Here is a 17731-nt window from a genome sequence, read left to right as displayed (position 1 = left end):
ACATTAAATGCTTTGACAATAAATACATTAAAAAAAACGTCATCTGTGGAAGCTGTGGCGCTGTAAAAAGCACGACCAATCATCTGAGCCGGCCCGGTTAAAGTAACTGGATGGCCTACCTGCCTGTCAGCCTTCCACCTGGGCACAAACTAATCTCGTGCCCTCATTGGTCATGTGCGCGTTCGTGTGTGTTGGAGGATTGGAGGATTTTTTCCGGTTGTGTATTTTCAAATTCTAGCGCACTCGAGCTGGTTTCTCCAAACTTACGTGGGGTAGGTAATTTTATTATATATATATATATATATAGTATTACATTTCTTTATGGATTTTTTGTCAAAGCACTTTATATATTCATTGCTATCGGGATGTTAAGAGCATTCCATGGAATATAACAAAAAGTGTATCTCGAGCCGGTTTCTGAAACTTACCTACCCCACCTTTAAATTAGATTTGTTATCTTCAGAAACAATCTTGTTTTCCAACCAAACCAAGTCTGTTTCTTGTTTCTGAAAACTCCATTAAATCTTGTTCCAAAATAAAAAAAAATATGGAAACACATTGCATAATTATTTGTTGAGTGTTCATTATTACTTAAAGGTGGGGTAGGTAAGTTTCAGAAACCGACTCGAGATACACTTTTTGTTATATTCCATGGAATGCTCTTAACATCCCGATAGCAATGAATATCTGAAGTGCTTTGACAATAAATCCATAAAAAAATGTCATCTGTAGAAGCCGTAATACTGTAAAAAGTACAACCTGGCCTACCTGCCTATCAGCCTTCATCTATCAGCACAAACTTATCTCGTGCCCTCATTGGTCATGTGCGCGTTCGTGTGTGTTGGAGGAGGGGCTCTATAAGGAAGTGGCAGATTTTCTCCGGTTGTGTTTTTTCAAATTCTAGCGATCTCGAGCCGGTTTCTCAAACTTACCTACCCCACCTTTAAATTATATTTTACATAAACTAAAAAAAGATAAGATGTACTTTATTGATCCCAAATTGGGAAATGTTTTCGTTGCAGCGGCATAAAACAAACAAGGTACAAACATAATTAGAAATTAAAAGAGTAGAAATAAACAATTATAAAATAGAAACATCTCAAAATATAAATAAAACGGCATTAAAGAGTAGAACACATACAGTTTGACCGTGAAGATAAAAAAATCTATAAACTATCTGTCAAATAAAACACAATTGAAGGGCCAATTTTCATTTAACACAACATAAAGCAGGATATTAAAATATATATGTAGGCCTACAGTGTGAATTTAAAGTCCAGTTAACCAAAGAGAAACTATGGAGCAGTGAGTTCTCTGACAGCCAGAGGTGATTTATTGTACAATATTGTAAAATAGTGTTGAATCGACAAAGAATATACACAACGGCCTTATCCTCCCTCACAGCACAACCCGGACCCTGAGGTCCTCTGAGCAAGGTGCCCCGGACCAGGCTAAAAACTAAGGGGGGCCGAGATTTTTAAGAGGCAGCTAAAGACTCTCCTTTTCCGACGGGCCTTTGGGGCTTGTAGCTGTTTTTCATTGGTGTTTTTTCCTGTGTTTTACCTGCTGTGTTTTATGCCTTTTATTCTACATTTTATACTTGTGAATTGTGTACTGTATACTGTAAAGCATACAGTACATTCGTGTTGAGAAGGGTGCTATTGTAGAGCCGATGAATGGGAGTCGGAGGCAGCGTGTTGAGTATGGAACTCCACACTTTATTTTCCATTAGTTTACACAGAAAGGTAGGAACAACTTCATTACATGCTACTCAAGCTAGAATGATAATAAACCACAAGTGCGCTACCTAGCAGGTCCGTGGCGCAACACACTCTATCAAGCTCCACATTTGTGGAATCAGCTTCCAGTTTGTGTTCGGGCGGCAGACACCCTATCCGTTTTTAAGAGTGCGCTTAAGACCTTCCTTTTTGATAAAGCTTATAGTTAGGGCTGATTAGATTCAGCCCCTAGTTTTGCTGATATAGGCTTAGTTTGTCGGGGGACATCTTACTTCTTCCTTCTCTCTGTCTATACCTGTGTACTCTCATGTTCCGATTAACCCAGCTTCCCCAAATGTCTTTCTTTTTGGTGTCTATATACGCTGGGATCCGGAGTCATGGATGATCCTGCGGTCATGTGTCCTGGATCGCGAGCGCTGGATCTTGAGTCGTGGCTGTGGTCCTGGATCATCGGTCCTGGATGGATATCCTCGTGGATTCATCTTCCTATTATACACACATGCATTTCCAAACATTTGGACTACCTATGTTGTTATCTTTTCAATTTACACACGGCATCTATTGCACGTTTGTCCGTCCTGGGAGAGGGATCCCTCCTCTGTTGCTCTCCCTGAGGTTTCTCCCATTTTTCCCTTTAAACTGTGGGTTTTCTTCGGAAGTTTTTCCTTGTAGGCCTACGATCAGTGTGCGAACTATACCACGGACTCCGGGGGAGCCGGGATTTTTTTTTTTTTTGCGGGGGGGGGGGGGGGTGCTGATCCGTGCATTAATAGCAACAGCACAGACATAGGCCTATTATAAAGAGAAAATCTGTTGCACACGGGGTGGTGCCACAGGTCTACATTTACATGAAACGTCCTGATGGATCATGTTCATGTCAACAGATTTCCCGAGCATGTATGGGCTACGCAAACTTCAATCAACTTGATAATAAATAATCCACGGACCACCAATGTAACGTTTGACTGTTTAATTAAATCAACTTAAAATGACTCAAAAACAGGCTACATTGTTTCACATGGGCTATAGCCTATTATGGCTGTAGCCTACATAGAGCCGAACACACGCGATAAGAGCAGCCAGCGGCACCAACCATGAACAATATTAATATTAATAATACAGCTATAGCACAACACAACCCTCTCACTGCCTGGAGAGACGCGACGCCACACACACTACACAACGGCTCGTCTTCTTGTGTCTCTTCAGCCCCCAAGTTAACGTTAGCTGTCAAGTTAGCACTAGCACTGACGTTAGCTCCCTCCTCTCTCGGTTCTGTTGTAGCAGCAGTCACAACGTACGATGTGCTACCACCAGCTACATTCGGTTGGTCTTCTTGATCAGGTTGTTTGGCCGTCTTTTTAAAGAAATTGCCAAAGGTAAATTGTTTTTTTCTTTTCGACATGTCAGCAGCAGCAACAATGCCTGGTAAACATGCAGTGCTAAAACTAAACGAGCTTGTGAGTGAGTGGGTAGTGGGTGGAGCTGCGGGCAGCGTGCAAGCAGGTGACACTTTTTTCATGAATCATAAACTCTAAATATAATTTTATTTCACTTATTTTACACCTTTGAAAAAAAGACCATGCCCAAATTTATTTTGTCATCATATCAGTATTTTAGAGAGCTCCCCCCAAATGTCACAAACCATGTTCCCAGGGGAGCTCATGTCACCACTAGGGGAGCTATAGCTCCCCCTGCTCCCCTCCAGTTCGCACCCTGCCTACGATGTGAGGGTCTAAGGACAGAGGGTGTCGTATTGTCATACTGATATTCTGTACACACTGTGAAGACCACTGAGACAAATGTAACATTTGTGATATTGGGCTATATAAATAAACATTGATTGATTGATTGACTCTATAACACAGTGAATACTGTCCCCTTAATGTTCTTCCACCACACAATATAAATAAAGTTTTACTTACTTACTTACTTACAAATCTCCTGCCAAGGTCAAAATACAAATATGAAATATAAGAATAAAATGAGTTGTTGTATACAATTGTATGAAAGTACTAGATCAGTGATTCTCAAATGGGGGTACGCGGACCCCTAGGGGTACGTTGGGGTACTGCAGGGGGTACGTGAGATTTTTTTTTTAAAACGATGAAAAGTTCATTAAAAAATACCATGTATGATTACAAAAATAATCTTAGTACAGTGTTAAATAGAAAACACAATTGTATATAAAATATGCATAGAACCACCAAGGGGGTCCTCATATAAACATGTCAAATTTGTGTATTGTATTTTATAGTTTTGCATAATATATCATTTTGTTCATTGGTTTGTTAAACAGATATTACTTCAGTTGAAAAACTTCTTGGAAAAGTCAGATTAAAAATGTTGTTATGTTATTTTTTTTCATGCATAAAATGAAAATATCCTTAGTTTGTTGTAATGCATGCATGACAGAGTTAATACATCACACACTGAGGGAACATCACTATATTGGAATTATGTGTATAGGCTTTTTCGATCAAACATTTTCGGGGTCGGTCAGGGGGTACTTGGCTGAGAACATTTTTCAAAGGGGGTACATTACTGAAACAAGTTTGAGAAGCACTGTACTAGATAATGCAATACAATTATCAAGTGTTGTATTTGTTTCATAATTAATACAAGAAATCACTCAATTGTGTGCACTAATTGTAATTTACCCCTTTCATGAAACCTCCCGGCTGAGGCTCTATATATTTCTCCTTTTAGGAAACAAATAGTTTATTATAAGTTTATTTCTGGCAGCATGCAGACAGAAAGTGGCATTTGGAATTTAAATGTAGACATTGATAATTCAATAAATGTGAAAAAAGTCAACCAACTACGGTGGTGGAATTCTTCCTTATTTATATTGCTTGTTATTTTTTTTCTTCCCAAAACATATTGATATATTATTATAAGCCAGTAAAAAGGCACCACAGTTTGATGTGAGCTCCACTCGATGATCGTTTAGTGATGCCTTGAATCCGTCAGGTCAGAGGTCAGGCCGCGCGCCTTCCATCCTTCTGCTGTTGAGAATGAGCAGTTTGTAACTAAAAGCAACAGACCGACTCATGTGCAGGTTTCTCTAAAACAGACAATTAAAGCTCCAAAGCACAGCAGCTTTTCTGGTTCCTCATCAGGGAGCACGCTTATTGTTTCCTTATCGGTTAGCCTAGCTAGCCCGGTTAGCCACTTTAGCTGACTGGAGAAGAAGCTACTTAGATAGCTCAACCGCTAGCTAGCTAACCGAAAACGGATATTTCTTACTTTGAAGAGCACGAAAGACACTCGCAGACATGCAGGACCTCCTGGCCACCGTGGATCACCTGAAGTTTGACCTAGAGCTGGCCATGCAGCAGCAGCTCGGGGCTCAGCCTCTGCCTTTCCCCGGCATGGATAGTAAGTGCTCGGATGCTAGCTGGTAGTTAGCCGCTGTAGGTGAACTATAGTCTATAGACAACTGTTGACCTTAGCTTTATGTCTAATGTATTTATTAAGGTTGTAATAATACTGTGTGTGTGTTTCTGCAGAATCCGGGTCTGCTGTGTGTGAGTTCTTCATGAGAGCAGCTTGTGTGAAAGGTAAAACACAACATGACAACAATCACACACTGTACTTCCATCAAAGTGTGGGTATTGACAACAGATGGGTTAAAAACATGATGGTCAAATCTGAAGCATTAGAGTTATCCTGACTTTTATCTTCTTGAACTAGTAAGCCTTCAAAAATACTGGATGATACATTTCCCATAATGCCGCCATTGTAAATGCATGATGTGTATACACTTTTTGAGCCCAAAACCACCCTGTAATGGTTTCTATTTACTTTCAAAATAACCTAAAATACTGGTACACCACACACTACTACTGCACTTGTTTAAAATGTTATACCATAAATAGGTATCCTGGAAATTCTTATCTACCAGTTGTGTCTGTGTAGAGGCCTTGTGTTAGATCTGAATACTCAACATTCACATTTTACACAGGGTTTTTCACCAAAAAAAAGGGATTCATGACAAATGTCAGTTATGTTGACAGTGGAAACTTAATCTGTACACATTTTTTTTGATGTACCGATTATGTTTTGCATCCACTTCCCATAATGCAGCCATTGTAATCCTTACATTTAATAAGAACCTTTCAAAAAAGGACAAGTACTCAGATAATGTATGTATTCAGATATGAGCGGAAATCCACAGTTCACAAATACAATAAATACATTCTACAGTACACTACATGCTTTAGATTCTTCCAGTTTAATTGTATAGTGTTAATATCAAGTGTTTTGTCTGTTATTATTTTGAAAATGGAAATTAATACACTCTAAGTCAGGGGTCTCAAACTCAAGGCCCGGGGGCCAAATCCAGCCCGCCACTTCATTTTATGTGGCCCGCAAGAGCTTGCAAAGATTATAATACGTTTATTATAAGGTTACGTGCCAATTTACGGGAGCACGTAGTCCATAAACTACATGTCCCACAATGCATCTTATTTTGTGAGATGCACACTGAAGAGACTTGCAATTATTTGCCCTAGACTTCTGCTTTCAGACGTAGTTAATTATGAAGTTATTACCCTATCCGATAATAATCCAATGCAGAGGAAATATTGTAAAATACATTATTTTATATATATATATATTGTATATATTTATCTATGTATATTTATATAGTGTTGAAGTTACTCCGACCCTTTGAGTGCAACCATAATTATAACGTGGCCTGCGATGAAATTGAGTTTGACACCCCTCCTCTAAGTGATTGATAACATATTAAATTACCCGCTGAAAATGTCCTTACCTTTTTTAAACCAATCTAATGGGAGCAACAATCTGCTTCACAATAATATCCTCTATGTGATTCATTCATTAGCAAACATCAAGACTGGATGCCCTGTAGTTTTTATTCAGAAAAGTTGTGCCGTCCTTTGTGTCCTATTTTTGACTTGTTTACCCTGCCAGGTGGGATGTGTCCGTTCCGTCACATCAGCGGAGAGAAGACGGTGGTGTGTAAGCACTGGCTCAGAGGACTGTGTAAGAAAGGAGACCAGTGCGAGTTCCTCCACGAATACGACATGACCAAGATGCCCGAATGCTACTTCTACTCCAAATTTGGTCAGTTGACTTGATGTCATATAAAATACATTAGATTATAACTGTTGAACAGCTCCTAATTGATAAAATCATTGCGTGTATTTGTCCCTGTTTTATAATTCTTGTGATGACCCTTTCAGGAGAGTGTAGCAACAAAGAGTGTCCCTTCCTGCACATCGACCCAGAGTCCAAGATCAAAGACTGTCCCTGGTACGACCGAGGCTTCTGCAAACACGGTACGACCTGCTCACAAAACATCCCTGCAGTACTGATAGTTTTACCCCCAAATATACAGTTGTATGGAAGCCCATTTAGGCCAGAAAAAGAAAAACGTTCTCTTCAAATCAAAAAATTGTTACCAAACCTTTTTTTAGGTTTTAATTTGAGAATATATAGACAATAATTTTACTGTGAAACGTTAACATTATTTAAAGAGTTTTTTAGATGCTACGTCATTATTTTGACCCTATACCATTATTTGAACTGACTACTTCCTTATTTTGATAAGTTTATCAGTATTTTAAGAAACAAAGTTATTTTTGTTGTTGACATAGTAGGACATTTCTTCCAAAAAAAAAATATAATGTTGAAACACTAAGTATTTAGTCATTATATAGATACTTATCGAGAGGCGAAGTCCCTCCCTTTCCGGGGAGCCCCATGGGACCTTATTTCGGAAAAATTATGTATTGAAGTCAATGGAGAGAAAGATTATCTTTTGATCCCGTTTTAATTGTGCCACGAATTACACACATGATGTTTGTCAATTTAAAAGATAATTTTGCAAGTCAAAAAATAAATAAATGTGTCGTAAAACTGTGAAGTTACACTTTGTTTTGTGTGAAACCGCTCAATGAACTACATTTCCCGCACCACACACCAAGATGGCCATCACATTGGCACTTTTCACCTCTTTCTCTCAGAATGAGGCGGAAAGTATTAAAAGAGGTGAAAATCACTCCAAGTCTGGGCACGTTGAGAGCTGCACACACACACAAGGGGAGTTAGTCGGTTCCGTAAGAGCCATGCGGGACCGGAACTCTGGGATTTGTAGTCTTTCGAGTTGCGTATTTTTCATACTCTTATATTTCATCAGTTTTACGGCAAACTGTGACTTTTTTGACATGGAATTAATTTTTTAAGATTGACAAACATCATATGTAATTCATGGCACAATTCAAACGGGATCGAAAGATAACTTTTCTCTCTCCATTGACTTCAATACATAATTTTTCCGAAATAAGGTCCCATGGGGTAGATGGGCGGGACTTCGCCTCTCTATTTTGAAACTATAGAATTATTTTGGGAAAGTTTCTAAATGTTTTTCGAACGTTTTTCATTATTTAAAAATACTAATTCACTTTTTAGAGAGACTAAGTCAATATCCCCAGATACTTTTCTAATATAAATGAATTAAAGGTTGTTGTTTGTTTTCTTTCTCCCGGTCTCAGGTCCTGACTGCAGACACAGACACACAAGAAGAGTGATCTGTATGAATTACCTGGTGGGCTTCTGTCCGGAGGGGAAATCCTGTAAATTCATGCAGTACGTAACCTTTCTATATTTGTTTCATACAGATTAAAAAAAAAAGTGAACACTTATCACCTGTTGTAGATTGGTTTTGTAATGTAGATCTAACAGTGAGATGTTTTCCTACAGCCCTCGTTTTGAGTTGCCAATGGGAGCCAATGAACAGCCTCCTCTGCAAATGCAAAACCAGGCAAAGGTAAGTTACTACCACAAATACCCCAAAACCCCCCTGCTGAAGCCCTCACATCTTTATACTGCTCTGTTATTTACCTGCTGAGCAGAGATGGCAAAAGTACACACATCCTTTACTCACGTAGAAGTACAGATACTCGTGTTTAAAAATACTCTGGTGAAAGTAGAAGTACTGACTAAACTTCTTTACTCAAGTCAAAGTAAAGAGACTTTGAAGTGTACTTCAGTAAAAAGTACCCATAACTAGCAGCTGTTTTAAAGAGTACCTGACCTCCCTTTATATTAATAGAACAATGATGTCATTGTTAGCTAATGAATGTTTCCATGCTGAACAACGGCAACATGGCAACGTTTCCATTGGTCCCTCTTCTTTAGAGAAGACCAGGAAGTGATGGATACACGGATCGTGTTCCAACCAATAGGCACGCAGTGACTCTAAAGAATAATGACCACGCACCAAACACACATTCAGACTAAAGGAACCAGCTGTTTGGGAAATGAGAGAAGTAGAAAGTACAGGTATTTGGGTTCAACGTGTAAGAAGTAGAAAGTACAGGTATTTGGGTTCAACGTGTAAGAAGTAGAAAGTACAGGTATTTGAGTTCAACATGTAAGAAGTAGAAAGTACAGGTATTTGGGTTCAACATGTAAGAAGTAGAAAGTACAGGTATTTGAGTTCAACATGTAAGAAGTAGAAAGTACAGGTATTTGAGTTCAACATGTGAGAAGTAGAAAGTACAGGTATTTGGGTTCAACATGTAAGAAGTAGAAAGTACAGGTATTTGAGTTCAACATGTAAGAAGTAGAAAGTACAGGTATTTGTGTTCATCATGTAAGAAGTAGAAAGTACAGGTATTTGTGTTCAACATGTAAGAAGTAGAAAGTACAGGTATTTGTGTTCAACATGTAAGAAGTAGAAAGTACAGGTATTTGTGTTCAAAATGTAAGAAGTAGAAAGTACAGGTATTTGTGTTAAACATGTAAGAAGTAGAAAGTACAGATATTTGTGTTCATCATGTAAGAAGTAGAAAGTACAGGTATTTGTGTTCAACATGTAAGAAGTAGAAAGTACAGGTATTTGGGTTCAACATGTGAGAAGTAGAAAGTACAGGTATTTGTGTTCAACATGTAAGAAGTAGAAAGTACAGGTATTTGTGTTCAAAATGTAAGAAGTAGAAAGTACAGGTATTTGTGTTAAACATGTAAGAAGTAGAAAGTACAGATATTTGTGTTCATCATGTAAGAAGTAGAAAGTACAGGTATTTGTGTTCAACATGTAAGAAGTAGAAAGTACAGGTATTTGGGTTCAACATGTGAGAAGTAGAAAGTACAGGTATTTGAGTTCAACATGTAAGAAGTAGAAAGTACAGGTATTTGAGTTCAACATGTAAGAAGTAGAAAGTACAGGTATTTGGGTTCAACATGTGAGAAGTAGAAAGTACAGGTATTTGAGTTCAACATGTAAGAAGTGGAAAGTACAGGTATTTGGGTTCAACATGTAAGAAGTAGAAAGTACAGGTATTTGTGTTCAACATGTGAGAAGTAAAAGGAAAAAGTCGTGTACTGATACCAGAAAAATATACATAAGTACAGGAACGAAGTATTTGTACTCCACTACTTCCCACCTCTGCTGAAGAGTAAAAACCATGTCTCTCTCTGTGTTTCCTGCTGCAGCCGGTTCCCACCATCGGCCGCTCGTCGCTCTCTCTCATCCAGCTGACCAACTCCAGTCCCAGCATGCGCCCGCAGAACCACATGCCGATGGGTCCTCCTCCTCATCATCAGAACCACATGGGGGGCAACAGAGGGCCCCGGCCCCTGGACCAGGTCACCTGCTACAAGGTGAGTCATGTGCTTTTAATGATTTACAAGGCTTTACATAATCTTACCCCAACATATTTAAGTGACTGTCTCTCTTTTTATCAACCAGCAAGGACACTTAGATCCTCCAATGTTTCACTTTTAAAAGTACCTAGAGTGCATTACAAGAAAACTGGAGAGGCTGCTTTCGGTTTTGATATCGCCCCAAACTGTGGAACAGCCTCCCATTTGATCTTAGAACAGCAACCTCAAATTCAAAGTAAATTAAAGACCTATCTTTTTAATTTGGCTTATCATTTTTAGTAGTATCACTGTTCATGTTTTATTGTTTTTACATATTTTAATTATGTTCCTCATTTGTTATTGTGATTTGTTGTCATACTGCGTCGAGCATGAAAGGTGCTATATAAATAAAGTGTATTATTATTATGTGAATTTCGCCGTAAAACAGATTTAAGTATAATATGGTAAAGCTGTAGTTTGGGGAAATATATTCTATGCTTTCTTGTTTATATACATGTTATATATTTTAATTTAAAAGATAATATCTATGAATGATGCAGAAATTATTAAATCCTCCAATATCGAGAATCATTTAAAAATGGCATCATATTTATACATACAATAATAATAATAATAATAACTTGGATTTATATAGCGCCTTTCATGAGACCCAAGGTCGCTTTACAAAGAAGAACAGAGGCCTGTACTTCGAAGCCGGATTTTCGCTTAGCCGGCTAACTTCAGGGAAACCTCTGGCTTTCCGGTCCTACGACGCTGGTTCTCTTTTTAGCGGGCATGGTAACTTATGCTGAGCGGCTAACCTGCCCTGGAGCAGGTTAGGTTGCAGGCTAAGAGCTCAACTCAGTGAAAGCACTGCCTGCTGACCAATCAGAGCTCAGTGTGCGGAGTTTAAAGCGATCAAGTCATATTACAGGAGAAAGGAAATACAGAAAAGCTGCCGTTGCAGGAAAGACGGCCGGCAAAAATCACCGACTGTGTGAACGTGAACATTAATAGAATATCACCTCCATCTTCAGAGCAATCTGACTATTATAATATTAGCGTTAAGAAAGCTTACTTACATATCGGACACAACATAAGTAACCGGATCAGAGTACATTAAGTACAGTCCGCGGCATATCACTTCATAATGTATCATATATCTCCTTATCTGAGTCAGCTGAGCCGTATCTGGCCGTGCAACACTCACAGTGTCACAGACTGGATGCAGAAGTATTATTTTAAGCAACACATTAAGTTGACGAAACACTCGAGACAAATGTAATTGAAGTCAGATCCACTCGACTCGTGTCTTAGACGGGCAGTGATATCATAAACCTGTTAATGTACGCATTCAAACACTTTTTCTGTTACCAGCAGTATTCACCTTGCAGGTGCAGCTATGTGGCTTTGATCCTGGATCAAGTGTTTAAGTCATGGATGTTTAAAGTTTAACTTCTTCATATGTCTAATATTATAGTTGACTTCTCATTCAGGAAGTATGACGCTGCGCTGTCAGTGCGCTTCTCCATGTTTGTGATTGGTCGAATGATCCAGATACCACCCCTTTCATGTGAACGCGCACCTCACGAGATAGGACACGGCTGGCTTGAGCGATCCACTTGATAACCCGCGTCGTAGGACCGTTTAGCGAGAGCGCGTATGTTTTGGATTAGGCCAACCGGCTAACTCAAACATATCCAGGTTGAACCAGCTTCGTAGGACAGGCCTCTGGAGTAGAAACAAACATAACAAAAACAAAAGGCAGTCAGACAACCAGTCAGACAGACAAAACAACAAATAGATTAGGGGCCATTGGCCTTAACAAACCGATGGGACTTGAGGGCCCTTTTGAAGGCGTCAAGCGTGGGGATGTTGAGGATCTCCGCAGAGGGTGGGGGCTGCCACACTGAAGGCTCTGTCCCCGAAGGTTCGCAGGTTGGTGCGGGGGGTGGTAAGCAGGCCAGAGTCTGAAGACCGCAGGTTCCGGGGGGGCATGTGGGCGAAGGAGGTCCGATAAGTACTGGGGGGCATGGGCACAGAGGGACTTGTAGGTGAGGAAGAGGACTTTGTAAGTTATGCGGGACTTGACCGGCAGCCAGTGGAGGTGGATGAGGGTGGGAGGGATGTGCTGCCACGGCTTTGTATGTGCGAGGACCCTAGCAGCACAGTTTTGAACATACTGGAGCTTGTCTGTTCAAAACTGTGCTGCTAGGGTACTCACACAATAATCCTAATTAGTTATTTTGTACAGATTGCGCAGTCCAAATTGTAACCATAATGCATTCAGTAAGCCAGTGTTTACCTGCAAACTCTGTTTTAACACTTCACTCACTCAGAAAGTAAATTACATAAAACAGGTTATTGACCTTGTTTTATCAGGTTTTGGTATTTTCAGTTGTTGTGCTAAGCTACGCTAACTGGCTCCAGCTACAGATAGACTGTACAGGCACGAGAGGCATTGTTTTCTTTTCAAATAATAACTCCAGGCAAGAAAGCAAAAAGGTGCTTTTTCTAACATCTGCTTCTGATTAAGAGCCATTCATGTTGTGTTTTCCTGTCCTCTGTCGATAGTGCGGTGAGAAGGGCCACTATGCCAACAAATGCACTAAAGGACACCTCGCCTTCCTGAGTGGACAGTAACCCCCGGACCCCCCCCACCCCCCACAATGTGAGCAGCAGAAGAGAAGAAGCCCCCCCCCAACCCGTCTGCTCTTCAGGCTGAACTTAAAGACTTTGACTGCCGCTGTAGTGTGTCCCTTCATGATGACTTATATGGACATCGGCAGATAAACATGGCTACTGTTTCTATTCTTTGTGGATACAAGAAAGAGAAGAGGTCACAATCTGTGGCTGTGGTTTTGAATGTGTCAGTCTTCAGAGTTTTCTACGTTTGTACTGTACAATATTTAAATAGATGTGACACCCAGGATCCAACAGCGCTGCTGTTTCTCCAGTCTCCCCTGGGTCATGTGACTGCATCAGTGACACCATAACTGTCTTTCTATTCTGATTCTTGTAGTACATTTGTCCGACAGTGTAAATGCAATAAAAAAAAAAGTGATAAATGCCAGTAGAATGTAAATTCATGATGTGTATACTCTGTTCGAGCCCAAAACCACCCGGTAATGCTTTCGATTTTCTCAGAACAAACTAAATGACCTGTTTACCACAAATTACACACTTAAAGGTCCCATGTCTCGCTTTTCTGGTCATCACCCGTCCCCTTGTGTTCTGAAGCTTTTTCTGCATGTAAACGGTCTGCAGTCACGAACCCTCAAAGTGCACCCTGTAGCGAGTAAAACTCCAACACAGAAAAGATGCTGCCCCTGAACGCCTCGTTGGAGATTTCTCTTTTTCCATTGTTTACTTCTTGGGTATAGTGATGTCCGGAGCCGTTGCGTTTGGACCAATCCGGACTTCCTCACACACTCGGCGGGACGTTGCGGAGCTGGCTCACTAGTGTGGGGTCAGCGAGACAGCGCGGAACTCAGCCTGAGCACACACACAAACTCCCAGCCAGGCTGCGGGTGCGTTTCGGGCTGAGCTTCGCTGTGTCTCGCAGACGGCCACTGGAGCTCCAACAAGCCGTTTAGGACAGAGTGAATACACATACTTTACAGAGATGCTGTTTGAGAAACCAATGTGAGTTTGGAAGTTGGAACATTGCACCATAAATCTATTCTAGTAGACCTCATCAATGGAATTATGATCAGTAGAAATGGCCATGACATCTTTAAAAGTGTTATACCATACATGGGTATCCTGGAAATTAGTATCTACCAGTTGTGTGTGTGTGTGTAGAGGCCTAGTGTTACTTCTTAATACACAACATTCAAATTTAAGTTTTGACAGTGGAAACAGATTCATCTGTACAAATAAATGTTTTTTGTATCGATTATATTTGCATACACTTTCTGATAGTTGAGAGTTCTCACTGTTTACTTAATGGAAACTAAACTCACACAACCACATGATATCCAACAGTACATTTTAGTATAGATTTATTGGTCACAACAGTCACATATTCAACATGGAGAGCCGGGGAACAGAAGCTCCTGGAGGTCTGATGGGAGGAGCTTAATGGTACTTTCTCATGCGGTCGTGTTCTGGAAGAAAAGATGGAGGAAAGAGGTTTAAGTGTTAAAAGGTGTTTTTGTGGATGATTGGAAAGTGATATTACCTGTCCTAAAAAACAAGGACAGCCTTCTTACTGATGTGATCGAAACTCCACACGTAGCTGAGCAGCACGTAGCCAGCCAGCACCATGGAAAGACCACCGATGCCTCCCTTCTTCACGTAGATGTACTTGTTGAGGTATCTTTCATAGCCTGGGAGTGAAACACAAACTGCATGAGGACAGAACATTCACATTTCATCCTCAAACTATAAAGCTCTTCATGGCCTGAATACAACATGCATCGATTTGAACGTAAATAAACACGAGGAAAAGCTAGAGGCAAGAAGCTTTCACAAAGCTGCTGAGAAACTGACCAACATGATTGATGCTTGAAAGACAGAATTTATCCGAGAGATGACAGGGTCTAAGGCCGTTTTTAAATGACTTATTATTCAAACTGAGTAGGACGAAATATTGAGTATTCAAATGAGGGGTGAAAATGCACCTTATATATATATATTAAGGATTGTCTTGGGAACTACTCTCAGGATGTTTTGTGAATGACATGCAAGACACTGACATGACGACCTGCTAGGTTGCTAGGTCACAGCATGGAACAATTTGGGGGAAATGTGCATGTTGATAAGAAAGAAAGTAGGGCTGCTCAATTAATCCTATTTTAGTCGCAATTACGATGTTGGCTTGCAACGATTATGAAAACAACATAATTGAAATAAAACGATTATTATTATTTTTTTTTATTATTGGTTTTTCAGTTGAATTATACTTAAAGTTCAGGGTAATCAACTGTTAAAAAGTTTTTTTTAAATAAATGGATGTTTTCAAACTAAATGGATAATAATCCATTTAGTTTTTGATAATCGTGATATCAATTATTGACCCAAATAATCGAGATTATGATTTTTGCCATAATCGAGCAGCCTTAAAAGAAAGGCATAATTTCTGCTCGCTGAATAACCTTAAACCAGGTATGATATTTAAGATCAAATTTGTTTAATAGGACTTTTGATTTCTTGTCAAATGAACTGCTGAAACCGCTTACATTAAAAAAAAAAAAAAAACGTGCTACAATCTTTGATCAGGTTGGTTTTCCCACTGCATCTTGATCATTTGATAAAGGAGGTTTCTGTATCTAAATCTTTTCTGTTACACTCGCTTCATTCTGCCACCGTTTTGATTTTAAACTCAATGGTTGCTGCAGCTTCTCTATCAAATCTCTTCTCATCTAAATGGGATCTGCACCCTTTTTTTGTAATTGACCTTTTGTGACAGCTCCTCCTTTCAAGACAGAAAGTCAGAGCAGATTTCCTCACCCTTGCGGACGGAAGAGAACATCCCGTTGGGGGTGAAGTCGCGACCTCCGACCCACGTCCCAATCTCTCCCAGCTTCACCTCCATCAGACGCTTCTCAATAACGGGAACTGGTGACAAGTGGAGAGAGCAAAGACCGGGAGTTATTTAAGTCTTCTTACAGAGGTCATATACAAATATATCAACTTCAAGAAATAAATAAAAGCAAAAACACTGATTCACATATAACACTCAGTGGAGGTGTTCTTCAATACAAATAGATTAACTTCTTCCCTTTCATCTTAACTAGAAGGTTAAGCACTATATGCTTGTTGTTTTTATGTATTGTATGCAACTCCTTTCACCTTTGTCCTAAAGTGTATTTTCCACTGATGTACCAATGCATTGCTGCAGCACTTTATTCTACTTTCTGTAAAATTCAGAAAATAAAAATAAAGGTCAAATATAACCTAATTTACCCCTGGGGATCAATAAAGTTTTTCTCTCTTTGAAAAAACCCCGCAATCAAATTAAAAGATTAATGCAGCTAGAAAGGTCAACCTGCAACGGATGACATGAATGCTAACGTTACTATGAATTAAGTATTATGGCAGACCGTTCAAACCCCATTGGAAAGCAAATTCGTACTACTTAGTTATTAAGGAATAGTTTGTGTTTCAGGGTTAAAATAAACCGAATTCAATATCAAAGTTATTGGTAACAGGCACTGAGTTTGAAGGCTACAGTGCAAGCTAGCAGAAAGAAACGGTTACATAACATACGTATGCAAAGACAACTTAATTATGACAGCTTTGCACAAAGTCACAGTCATGTTTAAAGCTTAGCATGACAGTTAATTGTCAAAAAGAGACTCCTACATGTATTTTAAAAGCAGAAAACGAGCAATGACAAGCAAAGTCCTTGACGTGACTTAAAGGATTCAGCGGCCTACAGTCAGACAAAACCCTTAAAATGTATCCATTAACGGTCAGACAGACCATAAAACACACACAGTTTGATAAAATATAAACATTTACTAAGACAAAATCACATTATGGAGATATTTAACATATTTTAAAGCAGAGGACACGATGTTTTACCTGCTCTATCCGCCATCTTCACTGGTGCGAAGGGTTTGCAGGCAGCGGGGGATTGTGGGTAAAAAAAGCGAGGAAGTGCATTATGGGAGAATGTGTAGTTCTTTATTCAAACCGCTGGAGGGCAGCAGAAGAGATGAAACCAGAAGTCAAAATCCAAAGCCGACATTTGTTCAAATAAATACAAATATTACAAATAAAAAAGATACGTTTGTTGATATAGATGAATGAAGGGATTAAAGAGCAATATATCATGAAATAAAAATAGAGTATCATGGCATGAGTTTACTAAATAAATACATCTTTAATGAAAAACTGGGATCGTGGTCCCAAAATGTTAATAGCTTTTAGTTTTTTGCTGACTTTCCTACTTTATTTATTTTTATCGCAGCAAAATTAGATTATGAATGTCGAATACAATTCTAATGACATTAATTAGAAAATATTATTTCCCATATATTGTGTTGAACTTTTGCAGTCGTGCAATAAATCCCATAAGCAGCGTTTAGCGAGTCGTTAATGAAACTTTACTTTGGATATAAAGGTGATGACTTGTATTGCATTATACTGAAATGTGTTTTGTCATTTAGCTGTACCCTCGTTTATATAAATCCAAATGAAGATCAGCTTTAATGGCCAAGTTGGTATTCACAAACCACTAATTAAACTCTTCGCTGCTCTCAAAGTTTTTTAGGAGATAAAAGACATACCAAAATAACTCAAATAAGTTTTACATTAAAAAAAAGTGCGATATCACAAAAGCATTTGAAAAAGTTGACTTAACTTACAGGTGTTTTCCTTTTCACAAAGTGTGAGATGATCCTTTGCATTTTGTAATTCTGACC

The 17731-nt window shown here is 39.2% G+C and overlaps 2 protein-coding genes across 3 annotated transcripts; one reads left to right on the top strand and one right to left on the bottom strand.

Moving 5' to 3' along the window:
* Window positions 1-4674: 4674 nt before the first annotated feature.
* On the top strand, window positions 4675-13546 carry cpsf4 (cleavage and polyadenylation specific factor 4). Of its 2 annotated transcripts, none has more exons than XM_034089515.2 (8): window positions 4675-5120; window positions 5252-5302; window positions 6681-6833; window positions 6953-7048; window positions 8264-8357; window positions 8472-8538; window positions 10209-10376; window positions 12933-13546. In XM_034089515.2, the coding sequence occupies exons 1-8, from the start codon at window positions 5018-5020 to the stop codon at window positions 12999-13001; spliced, it is 801 nt and encodes a 266-aa protein (XP_033945406.1). In that variant the 5' UTR covers window positions 4675-5017; the 3' UTR covers window positions 13002-13546. The 2 variants fall into 2 exon arrangements, with proteins under 2 accessions (XP_033945406.1, XP_033945407.1); XM_034089516.2 differs by having other exon boundaries at window positions 5110-5155.
* Window positions 13547-14345: 799 nt separating this feature from the next.
* On the bottom strand, window positions 14346-16972 carry LOC117451292 (ATP synthase subunit f, mitochondrial-like). Its single transcript, XM_034089519.1, has 4 exons — window positions 16890-16972; window positions 15813-15920; window positions 14573-14689; window positions 14346-14467 (listed from the first exon to the last, which is right to left on the bottom strand). The coding sequence occupies exons 1-4, from the start codon at window positions 16903-16905 to the stop codon at window positions 14439-14441; spliced, it is 270 nt and encodes an 89-aa protein (XP_033945410.1). The 5' UTR covers window positions 16906-16972; the 3' UTR covers window positions 14346-14438.
* Window positions 16973-17731: the final 759 nt, after the last annotated feature.

This window comes from Pseudochaenichthys georgianus, chromosome 8 (assembly GCF_902827115.2).
Source record: "Pseudochaenichthys georgianus chromosome 8, fPseGeo1.2, whole genome shotgun sequence".
NCBI classification, from domain to species: Eukaryota; Metazoa; Chordata; class Actinopteri; order Perciformes; family Channichthyidae; genus Pseudochaenichthys; species Pseudochaenichthys georgianus.
Note: the sequence above shows the minus strand (reverse complement) of the source record. Positions and strands in the feature narration are given on the sequence as shown.

What these genes read in the sequence shown, in the direction of transcription:
- cpsf4 (XM_034089515.2), top strand. Translation starts at nt 5,018, where the DNA reads ATGCAGGACCTCCTGGCCACCGTGGATCACCTGAAGTTTGACCTAGAG. An exon ending in GAGAGCAGCTTGTGTGAAAG is followed by an intron (nt 5,303 to 6,680) that starts GTAAAACACAAC and finishes TTACCCTGCCAG; the next exon opens with GTGGGATGTGTCCGTTCCGT. An exon ending in CTACTTCTACTCCAAATTTG is followed by an intron (nt 6,834 to 6,952) that starts GTCAGTTGACTT and finishes TGACCCTTTCAG; the next exon opens with GAGAGTGTAGCAACAAAGAG.
- LOC117451292 (XM_034089519.1), bottom strand. An exon ending in GTTCTCTTCCGTCCGCAAGG is followed by an intron (nt 14,690 to 15,812) that starts GTGAGGAAATCT and finishes TTTCACTCCCAG; the next exon opens with GCTATGAAAGATACCTCAAC. An exon ending in GTGGAGTTTCGATCACATCA is followed by an intron (nt 14,468 to 14,572) that starts GTAAGAAGGCTG and finishes CTTTTCTTCCAG; the next exon opens with AACACGACCGCATGAGAAAG.